The sequence below is a fragment of the Lolium rigidum genome, chromosome 4, assembly GCF_022539505.1.
Source record: "Lolium rigidum isolate FL_2022 chromosome 4, APGP_CSIRO_Lrig_0.1, whole genome shotgun sequence".
Taxonomy (NCBI): Eukaryota; Viridiplantae; Streptophyta; class Magnoliopsida; order Poales; family Poaceae; genus Lolium; species Lolium rigidum.
Window position 1 is genome coordinate 48134792 of NC_061511.1, and position 12426 is coordinate 48147217.

At 43.7% G+C, this 12426-nt stretch overlaps 1 protein-coding gene across 1 annotated transcript; it reads right to left on the minus strand.

Moving 5' to 3' along the window:
* Positions 1–7327: 7327 nt before the first annotated feature.
* Positions 7328–10108, minus strand: LOC124649220 (disease resistance protein RPM1-like). The gene has a single exon (XM_047188876.1). The coding sequence runs from the start codon at positions 10106–10108 to the stop codon at positions 7328–7330; it is 2781 nt and encodes a 926-aa protein (XP_047044832.1).
* Positions 10109–12426: the final 2318 nt, after the last annotated feature.

Sequence of the window (12426 nt, forward strand, 5' to 3'; positions counted from 1 at the left end):
CGAAAATGCTAAAACCGTCGAAACTGCTCGTGATAAAACTGCTGAAATTTTTTCCAACCTTGGGGATAATGATCCCATTGCTGTAGCTCATAATGATTTAGATTTTGATGATTGCCACATCTCTGAAGTTATAAAGTTCTTACAAAAACTTGCTAAAAGTTCTAATGCTAGTACTATAAATTTGGCTTTCACAAAACATATTACAAATGCTCTTATAAAAGCTAGAGAAGAGAAACTAAAACTTGAAACTTCTATTCCTAGAAAGTTAGAAGATGGTTGGGAGCCCATCATTAAGATGAGGGTCAATGATTTTGATTGTAATGCTTTATGTGATCTTGGTGCAAGTATTTCTGTTATGCCTAAGAAAGTCTATGATATGCTTGACTTGCCACCATTAAAGAATTGTTATTTAGATGTTAATTTCGCTGATAATGCTAAAAAAAAACCTTTGGGGAGAGTTGATAATTTTCATATTATGGTTAACAATAACCTTGTCCCCGTTGATTTTGTTGTCTTGGATATTGAATGCAATGCATCTTGTCCCATTATATTGGGAAGGCCTTTTCTTCGAACCGTTGGTGCTACTATTGATATGAAGGAAGGTAATATTAAATATCAATTTCCTCTCAAGAAAGGTAAGGAACACTTCCCTAGGAAAATAATGAAGTTACCTTATGATACTATTATTAGAGCAAATTATGATGTCGATGCTTCATCTCTTGAAAATACTTGATATACACTTTCTGCGCCTAGCTGAAAGGCGTTAAAGAAAAGCGCTTATGGGAGACAACCCATGTTTTTACTACAGCACTTTGTTTTATATTTGAGTCTTGGAAGTTGTTTACTACTGTAGCAACCTCTCCTTATCATGTTTTTGTGCCAAGTAAAGTCTCTATAGTAAGGTTCATACTAGATTTGGATTATCATGCGAGAGATAGATTTCTTTGCTGTCACGAATCTGGGCCTAATTCTCTGTAGGTAACTCAGAAAATTATGCCAATTTACGTGAGTGATCCTCAGATATGTACGCAACTTTCATTAGTTTTGAGTTTTTCCATTTGAGCAAGTCTGGTGCCATTTTAAAATTCGTCTTTACGAACTGTTCTGTTTTGACAGATTCTGCCTTTTATTTCGCATTGCCTCTTTTGCTATGTTGGATGAATTTCTTTGATCCATTAATGTCCAGTAGCTTTATGCAATATCCAGAAGTGTAAAGAATGATTGTGTCACCTCTGAACATGTAAATTTTTATTGTGCACTAACCCTCTAATGAGTTTGCTCGAAGTTTGGTGTGAAGGAAGTTTTCAAGAATCAAGAGAGGAGTATGATATACTATGATCAAGAGGAGTGAAAGCTCTAAGCTTGGGGATGCCCCCGTGGTTCACCCCTGCATATTTTAAGAAGACTCAAGCGTCTAAGCTTGGGGATGCCCAAGGCATCCCCTTCTTCATCGACAACATCATCAGGTTCCTCCCCTGAAACTATATTTTTATTCCTTCACATCTTATGCACTTTGCTTGGAGCGTCGGTTTGTTTTAGTTTTTGTTTTTGTTTGAATAAAATGGATCCTAGCATTCTTTGTGTGGGAGAGAGACACGCTCCGCTGTTGCATATGGACAAATATGTCCTTAGGCTTTACTCATAATGTTCAAGGCGAAGTTTCTTCTTCGTTAAATTGTTATTCGGTTGGTTAAGGAAATGTTGCGTGTGGTAGTGGTATAATGAAACACTTGCATAATCTTGTAAATCATTGAGCTTTGATAACTTGATTCTTTGCAAACGTTTTGAGATATTTGGATGGTAGAGCTTGTTGGATAAATAAGTTAAAATTAGTAGTGGATTGTTGTCTTTAAGCTTGTGCCGTACTACAAACTCTATTTAAATAGTTGAAGGCGTAGTTGGACTTGATAACTTTCCATGTCTAAAGGTTCATCGTAATGACTAAGTTGTGCTGAAGGTCGGTAAAATTTTAAATCATGCTCTTAATGTTGAACCTGCTAGATGTTTGCAATAAGCTTGTGAGTTCTTTTTGACTAATGTTAAGCTACGGTTTTTGGCACTTCCATCATCCATATTTGCTAGCCTCTTCGGTACTGTGCATTGCCTTTTGCTCACATTGAGAATTGTGCATACTTCGCCGGTACATCCAAACCCGTGGGAGGACTTTCTCTTGTTCTCCTACACATAAGCCCATACATCTCCTCAAAACAGCCACCATACCTACCTACCACAGCATTTCCATAGTTGTTCCGAGATATATTGCCATGCAACATCCATTTTACATTACATGCCATGTTGTCATTTATTATTTGTATATTGCTTTGCATGATTCTATACAAGCTGATGTGTGGTTTACCCATGTTACGCTAGATCATTGCACATCCTGCTACACTGGCAGAGGCATACAGTTTCATACATCATGTTTTATTCATTATGAGATATTTGTACCAAAAAGTGTGTTGTCATATTAGGATGTTGCCCCTAAAAGTGAAAAGAGCCATGGAGGCCATCAAAAAGAAAAAGAGAAAAAGAAAAGAAAGAAAAGAAAAAGAAAAGAAAAAAAAGAGAGAATAAAGAAAAAAGGGGGCAGCATTACTATCTTTTATCCACACTTGTGCTCATGTTTTAGCACTTGCATATTCACAGTCATCATTTGTGCTCATGTTTAGCACCTACACTCCATATGAGAGAGTTTTCATGTTTTACTAGTATAACTATGTGGGGAATTTACACTATAGAACTTGGGTTGTATATTCCAATGATGAGCCTCCTCAAAAGTGCTCTAGGTCTTCGTGAGCAACCAAGTTGGATGCACCCCCACTAGTTCCATTGGAGAGCTTTCATACACATGTAGCTCTATGTGCATCCGTTGCATGGCAATCACTACTCCTTGCATAGCTTCGATTATAAGACTTCCTCTTGTCTAGTAATCACTTATAGCTTTGTAAGACTTTCTCTCATTGGCCTTCCAAACCCCCATTAACGTTCTTTATGCCATAACATCCTGGTGCTAATACCAAATGCTTGCGCTCACCGGTTGAGTAGACTTCGAAACAGTTGATTCATGACGTTCATGTTTATGTTTACTTGACTGAATCCTTCTTATGTTGTGAAAATTTACTTGATACTTGGAATGAAGGATAGAACTTCTACGGTGAATACTTAACACATCTTTAATGAACCTTGTGCGGTTTCATGTCTTTGAAGCAATAGTTCATGAAAACTTCTAGCTTGTTTAACTCTTGCATTATCATCTCTTATTTCAATATAGATATTTGCTTTGAGTGATTTGATCTCAGTTCACATGCTTTACATCATTATTGGATCAAGATTATGTTGGTAGCATGTCACTTAAGAAATTATCTTTGTTATCGTTTTACCTGCTCGGGACGAGCAGAACTAAGCTTGGGGATGCTGATACGTCTCCAATGTATCGATAATTTCTTATGTTACATGCTTCATTATTGATGATATCTACATGTTTTATGCACATTATATGTCGTATTTATGCATTTTCTGGAACTAACCTATTAACAAGATGCCGAAGAGCCAGTTGTTGTTTTCTACTGTTTTTGGTTTCAGAAATCCTAGTAAGGAAATATTCTCGGAATTGGACGAAATCAACGCCCGTGGTCCTATTTTGCCATGAAGCTTCCAGAAGACCGAAGAGGAGTCGAAGTGGGGCCACGAGGTGCCGCCACCATAGGGCGGCGCGGCCCAGGCCCTGGCCGCGCCGACCTATGGTGTGGGGCCCTCGTGTGGCCCCCCACGCTGCCCTTCCGCCTACAAATAGCCTCCGTCCTGAAACCCCCAGTACCGAGAGCCACGATATGGAAAACCTTCCAGAGACGCAGCCGCCGCCAATCCCATCTCGGGGGATTCAGGAGATCGCCTCCGGCACCCTGCCGGAGAGGGGATTCATCTCCCGGAGGACTCTACACCGCCATGGTCGCCTCCGGAGTGATGAGTGAGTAGTTCACCCCCGGACTATGGGTCCATAGCAGTAGCTAGATGGTTGTCTTCTCCTTATGTGCTTCATTGTTGGATATTGTGAGCTGCCTAACATGATCAAGATCATCTATCTCGTAATTCTATATGTTGTGTTTGTCGGGATCCGATGGATAGAGAATACTATGTTATGGTGATTATCAATCTATTACCTATGTGTTGTTTATGATCTTGCATGCTCTCCGTTATTAGTAGAGGCTCTGGCCAAGTTTTTACTCTTAACTCCAAGAGGGGGTATTTATGCTAGATAGTGGGTTCATGCCTACATTGATACCTGGGACAATGACAGAAAGTTCTAAGGTTGTGTTGTGTTGTTGCCACTAGGGATAAAACATTGATGCTATGTCTAAGGATGTAGTTGTTGATTACATTACGCACCATACTTAATGCAATTGTCTGTTGCTCTGCAACTTAATACTGGGAAGGGGTTCGGATGATAACCTGAAGGTGGACTTTTTAGGCATAGATGCAGTTGGATGGCGGTCTATGTACTTTGTCGTAATGCCCAATTAAATCTCACTATATTTATCATGCCATGTATGTGCATTGTTATGCCCTCTTTATTTGTCAATTGCCCGACTGTAATTTGTTCACCCAACATGCTTTTATCTTATGGGAGAGACACCTCTAGTGAACTGTGGACCCCGGTCCATTCTTTTATACTGAAATACAAATCTGTTGCAATACTTGTTTTATCGTTTTCTTGCAAACAATCATCTTCCACACAATACGTTTAATCCTTTGTTACAGCAAGCCGGTGAGATTGACAACCTCACTCGTTTCGTTGGGGCAAAGTACTTTGGCTGTGTTGTGCAGGTTCCACGTTGGCGCCGGAATCCCCGGTGTTGCGCCGCACTACATCCCGTCGCCATCAACCTTCAACGTGCTTCTTGGCTCCTCCTGGTTCGATAAACCTTGGTTTCTTTCTGAGGGAAAACTTGCTGCTGTGCGCATCATACCTTCCTCTTGGGGTTCCCAACGAACGTGTGAGTTACACGCCATCAGCACCCATGCTTTTATTCCGACCGCTTGGTTCTGGAGGGAGCGGCGCGAAGCTCTTTTTTTGTGTTGACATCAAGTGACTATGGATCCATGATGAAAGTCAGAAGAAGAGAATTTCATGAAGGCCGGATGGGAGGACTAGCTAAGGGGGGTTCAAGTCTCCGTGCTGTTGAGGGACTTGCTTGGTGTTCCGGGCTTCACAGCAGCGGTATGAAAGTGGGGGCGACAACACATGTGAAGTTCAGAATCCTACCTTACCCAAGGTCTGGCCTTAACTGGTTGTGCCTGGCAATGACCTTGTTGGAGGCATTGTTTTGAGAGCGGGGACTATCTTCAGGGTGAAAACCTAAGATCTTTGATCGGGCTACACCGGTGTTAGAGCATTGTTTCCTTCTTGATTGTTCCCTTTTTGAAGGCGTCGTTTTTGGAGAGTCTGTATTTCAGGTGTTGTCTTGGTGGTGGATGTATTGTTGTTGTTAGGCCCGAGATACTGTAGCGAGACTTTTGTTTCTTAGTTTTCTTTTCTATTTTTTGGCTGTGTGTATCCGTAGTGCCTTTAGGGTGTTGCGTTGTCGACGCCTAGGTTGGAGTAGAGGCGCGTGATGACGGCAGCGGTGGGCAACTCAATCCGATCTATGATCGGCAAAACCAAAAAAGAAAACGCCGATCGAGCGACCGGCGGACAAAAAGAAAACCGATCTAAAGATCGAAAAAAAGACTCGAGGGCAACGGATCAACGGACGAACGCTCATACAGGTTGCGCGGCCCCCGGAGTAAATCATGGAGATCAACCTCCCTGGGGGGCGGCGCGGCGCGAAAGCTTGGGCGGCAGCTAGGTTAGGATCGGCGCCGCTCTGATACCATGTAGAACGATAGAGAGGGGGAGAGAGAGATTGGCGGAATCTGTTGGATGTTGTATTGAGCCTCTCGGACGAGTATATATAGTGGTACAGATTTGGAGGCTAAGATAGCTCTCCTAGAGATATGGTAGAAAGAGATTACAAATCCTAAACTACCCAATATACATATTACCAACTATATCTCTAACGGTACCATCGGTTCACTTACCTGCAATCCAATAAAGATTGCCGTATATTCCAACTATGATGCCGCGAATAAGACATTTTTTTTCCTTTTACAACAGGTGCATAGCTCAGCTCCCCATTTTCATAATGAAATTGAATACAGTCTTTAATAACATCAACATTTGCGAATCCCAGATTGAGCTTCCAGCAGCAGAATACTGATTTCACATGCCGCAATATGAATTGAGACCACACACATTGGCACTGTTGCAGAGCCTCTCATATTCTCCCCTTCAGGATTGCGTGCCATCAAGTAGGAAAACTTATTGTTCTTTTTCTTCTTTGCAACTAATTAAGAAATTGCCAGTCATGGACATGTGTTTTCCTTTCAGACCCACAGTTGATCTTCTTACATGTTGTGTTTTATCAAAAACATAATATCCCAGATCTAACAAATCATTGAGAAACAGATGCAACACCCACACGGCCTAACAGGATTAAATTTATCTTTTCCCATCTAACAACGCATTGTTTCATTACAGAGCAGAACCTCATAATCGCAAGTGGGTAGGTCTTGGTAGTGACGTTGTTAGATGGGAAAAGATAAATTCTTACATGTTGTGTTTTATCAAAAACATAATATCCCAGATCTAACAAATCATTGAGAAACAGATGCAACACCCACACGGCCTAACAGGATTAAATTTATCTTTTCCCATCTAACAACGCATTGTTTCATTACAGAGCAGAACCTCATAATCGCAAGTGGGTAGGTCTTGGTAGTGAATGAATCTCTGTATATTTGTCAATGTGTTAATAGCATACAATTCAACTTCTTAGTTCAGGATAAGTACAGAAGCAGACATTCTTTGTCGCAAAAAAAAGCAGACATTCTTTAGCAAACTTCAAACGAGAAACATGCACATATGAGGAACTAGAAGTTATATGAATAGGAACAAATAGGACTCAAATTCGAGTATACTTTGCACCCCGGAAGGAGTAAAGCACACATACCCTAATATAGCATAACATATATCAAGACGAGGAAAAACGGAAAGTCTATGATCTATTACTTGTTTCTACAATCAGTTCTACCAGTACTGGGCTATGTAGTTGCATATTTCTAATCTAGGTGAAGAAAGGAATCACATTAATTAGCTTTAGTCAACAAACTTGCAATAAATTCGCACAAGCCAATATAACTAGCTTACTAGTTGCTAATTCAATTCTGGCAATACGTAATATATGCGCAAGAGCTGAAACAGTGAACCCTAACCGTTGAGAAGGGAAGATCACCTAATCCTTTCAAATAGTCCTTTCCGTGTCAGTTCAACTGTAACATTCCTTATGTGGTTAATCTTCATTATATCTCCATTGCATTCATCTGAATCTCTCTGTCGCCGGAGTTTCTCTATCAGCTCTTCTGATGTGTCCTCCAGACGTAATTTTTCAAGGGCCCTAAGATGTTCGATACCATCAGGAAGAAACTTCAGCTCGGGACAGTACATGAACCATAGCATGACAAGGTTTTGCATTGCGCCCTTCTCTATTCCAACTTGGTTGAGCTGTGCCGCGCCCCATATGTGTAGAAACCGAAGCTTTGGAAATGAACCTGCGTAAAAATATAACCTCTTCCCTTCGAAAGCCTTCATTAGCCCAAGAGAGCGTAGACCATGTAACATGCACAGACAGGAAAAGGTCTCCTCATCAATATTGGAGAATCCCAGGGTCAAGCAAGTAAGGCTACTAAGGTGTGACCAAGAAGAGAGAAGCTGAGGCATTGATGCCTTTTCCAGTTGTCCTGCTAAACCAAGCCAAGAAAGAGCTGGAGGTAAATATAGCCCTTCAAACCGCAGCACCTCATTCTCAGCAGCAGCAGCAATTCCAAGATGAACAAGATGGCTCATTTTAGTGATAGCATTGCTCAAGTCAGCAGATTGCTCGCTTCTCACATTGCACACAGTGAATGTTCTTAGCTCTGTCAAAGCTCTAACTTCGCACAGAAACTCTGGAGTGGCTTTGATGCACTCAAGAGCATGCAGTCCTGCCAAGTGCTGGATGCCATTAGGCACCTTGACTCCACCTACCTTGAAAATTTGTAATGCCTCTGATGCACCAGGAACAGTATATGCATACAGGTATCTCAACTTCTTAAGTTCTATAATGCTGTTCGGCAAATACGTCAGATTAGCGCCAGAAGCATCCAAGACTTCCAAGTTTTGTAACCTCCCCACTGCTTCAGGTAGGCTTTCAATATCAGTATCTCTAAGTCCCAAATAACGCAGATTAAACAAGCTGAATACCTCACAGGGCAGCATTTTGATACGAGACCCTTGCAGATCCAATATCGACAACAAATTCGAAGATGTTAGGATAGGCTTCAACAAATCAACATTGCTATATTCAAATACATGGAGTGCGCGGAGATGTGTCACACCAGATTGTCTCAGTTGCTCAAGGTTCTCCCCCTGGACCGATATGCGACGTGCACAATCTACGGAGAATTCCCCAGCAGCAGAGCCATTATAAACTTCACCAAAGCATTCCTCCTTGGCTTTGTTGAGGGCAAGAAGGCGTATGACATCATGCATCCGGTAGGATTCCAGTCGTCCGGCATGGTTGCTCTCAACTACCTGCAGTAGGCTTCGGTTCACAAGCTCAGCCAAGTATCCCTCGGCCACTTCCTCCAAGGTTCTGTTCTCTTCCTTTTCCTTGATAAATCCAGCAGCAATCCACTGCCTCATTATCATCTTCCTCTTTAATCCATAATCTTCTGGGAATAATGCACAGTGCAAGAAACAATTCTTTAAATCATATGGAAGGTCCTCTAAGCTGACCTTTAGAATCATATCAACATCAGGGATCACGTCTTTTGCCAACTGTGAATCCAAACCCCTGTAAACATTCTCCCATTCAACTAAAGTTGGGAGTTTGCCAGAGAGTAGGCGGCCAATGCATGTAATAGCAATAGGCAAGCCTTGACACTTTGTTATGAACTTCCAGGCCAATTTCTGCAACTCCAACGGGCACTCTTTGTCGTCATCATTCCAAAAGGCCCCTTTGCAGAACAACACCCAGGAGTGATGTGGTTGTAGGGGTTCCAAGTGAATTGCAGACTCCCTAGTCGCCAACAGTGACACTTCATGCTTTCTTGATGTGAGAACAAATCGGCCGGTAGAATTGGAAGTTGGGAAGACATTCCTTATCTCTGTCCACAACCGCGCATTCCAAACATCATCCAGGACCAAGATGTACTTTTTGCCTTGAAGGTACTTATGGATGGACTCTGCTAGACCTCTCATCTCAACATTGGCGACACCAATGCTGAGCTCGGCCGCAATCTTTCTTAGAAGGTCTTCAATACGGTAACTGTCCGACACGGTTATCCACACCGCGGCGTCGAAATCCACTTTCACGATGCTGTACACATGAGCAACCAGAGTAGTTTTGCCAACACCGGGCATCCCCCATACCGTTGTGACTTTACTGCTCGTCTGCTCCAAATCACCACCACTGGTGCTACCGACGGTCAGCCAACGTAGCAAACTGTCCCTGTTCTCCTCAATCCCCACAAGGTCCTCATCCCTGGTGAAATGTAGAGCTTGACCTCGATTCCTCGATATGGCGACCGAAGCAAATCTGCCAACTGAGTAATCCTTCTTTCTTTGCTTGGCCTCTTGCAGCTTGCCATCGATTTCTTGGAGCTTGGCCGCTAGGCGGCGCCATGTCTTGATATGCTTGAGCCTCTTCTTCATCTTGGCGGCGAAACCTCCATGTTTGTCCTCCTCCAGCTTGTAGGTGAACTCGTCAACGACATCCTCAATCTGGAAGGCGAGGCCCCTGATCTCTCCGACGAAGATGGCGGTTGTCCTGTCGGTGTCCTTGAACCGTTCCGCCTCCTGCAAGTAGGCTTGCATGCTCTCCAGCTCCACCTTGGAGTCACGGATCTTGCTGAAGAGGCCATTGAGGGCAGAGGCTTCCTTCCATAGCAGTTTTATGCCAAATGTCAGCCCATCTTTTGCCAGCGCCGCGCTTAGCTTGACCACCACCTGCCCTACCACAGCCTCCGCCATTGCTGCTGAGGCTTCCAGCTCAGTCAAAACATCACTGTCTGCACATTTAAACAAAGAAATGCATCAATTTTTTAATCTTTTCCCATCGTGTTGTGATCCTTCTTCAGTTGATCTATACTACACCAGCGAGAATATTCACGCTAAGTGAGAACGATGTGTTTAATGACAAGCATGGAGACCTGAGATCACAGACAAGATAAGAAACAAAATATTACCTTCAGCACCGGCCAGGGAGCTGTGGGCTGTGGCGGGAGGAATTAGACTGCAGGAGCAGTTGGACGGCTTGGAGCTCGGGCCGCAGAAGGTGGACGGCGGCCGTGGAAACCACCGGAGCTGGAGGGCGCCGGTGCTGCACGGATTGGAGCGCGCGCCGAATGAGGCGGACGGCGCTGGAGCTCGGACCAGAGTAGCCGGGCGATGCGAGATGGACGACCGCGGCGGAGACCACCGGATCTAGAGGACGCGGGCGATGCACGGCCCGGTGGTCAGCTCCTCGGGGGAGGTGGGAAGGTGGCGGCGCGGAACGGCGACGGGGAATCCATGGCAAGCGGGAACGGCGGCATAAGAAAGCCTAGGCGTTCGGGGCAGAGCTCAGCAGACCCGTGCTCGCCGGAGTTGCCGGAGTCGCCAGGCCCCGTGCTGGAGTAGCTGCACCGCCTGCGGTCGTCTCTCTACTGGCTGAAGTCGCCCCCGTTGACCTCCAACTTAAGTACTCCTCAAAATGGAGAGGGTTGATCCACACTGACTCCACCGATGAATAAAATAATTTGCACACATCAACCACCGACAGAATGAGCGAAAACTCCTTTTTACATGCAACTGTATGTGTAGGAGTGACATCCACCACACATTGTGCTTTGAGATTGGTGAAACATTTTGTTCCCTTTTTGACAAAACTGAAACATAATTGAAACAAATTTAAACAGTAGAAAATGTTTCACAAGTTTCACAAACACGTTAACAACAGATGTGAAACTTTGTGAAACTTTCTGAAACATACTTTGAACAGTAAATAATTTTTCATAAGTTTCAAACATGTTTCACAAATTTCAGAAATATTTCACAAATTTTTAGAAACTAAATCAACACATGGGTGACGTCAGCATGACGTCATCACTACTTTACCTACCGGAGCCGGTAGAATCGCTGCGTTGCAGAATGAGTCATTGTCATAGAGTCGTCGATCGAGTGTGACAAGAATTAAAATAATCTATTTTCTATATGATATTTTTCTTTCCAAAAAGATTTGCATCATGGGTGGCGTCACTCGTGGTTTCGCTAATTCAATTATTCGGAGCAGTAGCAATCCTACATGGTTTAGGCTGTGTTTGGCATTACGGTGGACTAGCATAATCTTGTTCATCTCAACCCCTTTTGAGTTCAGCATTTGTGCATTGGATTTTCAGTGGCAGAGCGGGATCGAGCTCATGTCAGCCTGATACGCCATACTGATTTTACCTACTTTTTAAGCTAATTTTATTTATAATAGGGTGTGACTGAACTAACTTAAATTTTGGACAAACGGAGTCACCCACCTTACAGAAATAAAATTTTGGTGGCACCAAGGATGCAACTGAATTTAACCGGTGAAAAAGATAAAAGAAAATCAATGGCAACTGAAAATAAGCATCAACCATCAAATTTTCCGTTGCGACCATTGTGCAACTTCAAAAAAAATTCTAGTCAAGCATGAATCAAAACGACAATCCAGCACATGAGGATTTGGTCAAGCTGTATGATATTTTTCATCCGGCCGAAAATTAGCAATCCCATATAAAATATGCACGATGCATGATAACTCAACAAGCACAGGCTGGGCCTGATTGTTGAGAAAACACAACACTTGCACTTGAGGTGCGCTCCGGCGTTCTCCCCCTCCCCCTCCCAACCACTAAAGATGAAGGAACGTCTCTTAAAACGTCTCCAAAGGAATTTAAGGCGTGTCGGACAAAAAACGTTCCCAGCCGCGTTCCTCAAAGCCCTTTTTTGTCCGGCGTGGCCTGATATGGTGTCCGGTGCCCGAGCCCGTCCCTGCCCTACAGGGGACGCTCCGGGCACGTCGGACACAACAAAAAGCGAGGCGGGCTCCCACCTGTCGGCAACTATTTCCATAAACTGTTGGTTCGCCCTTTTTTTTCTCGTCGCGCCTTCCCTCTCACGCCTCCCATCCCTCCGCCGCTGCTGGATTTTCCGGCCGTTTCGGCGGCTGATATCTTCAGAGAGTCGGCGCCGTCGTCCCGGCTGGCACTTCGTCGGACGTTTCGTCGCTGCCGCTTCGCCAGCGCGTCTGATGAGGACATCCCTACCTCACTACTACC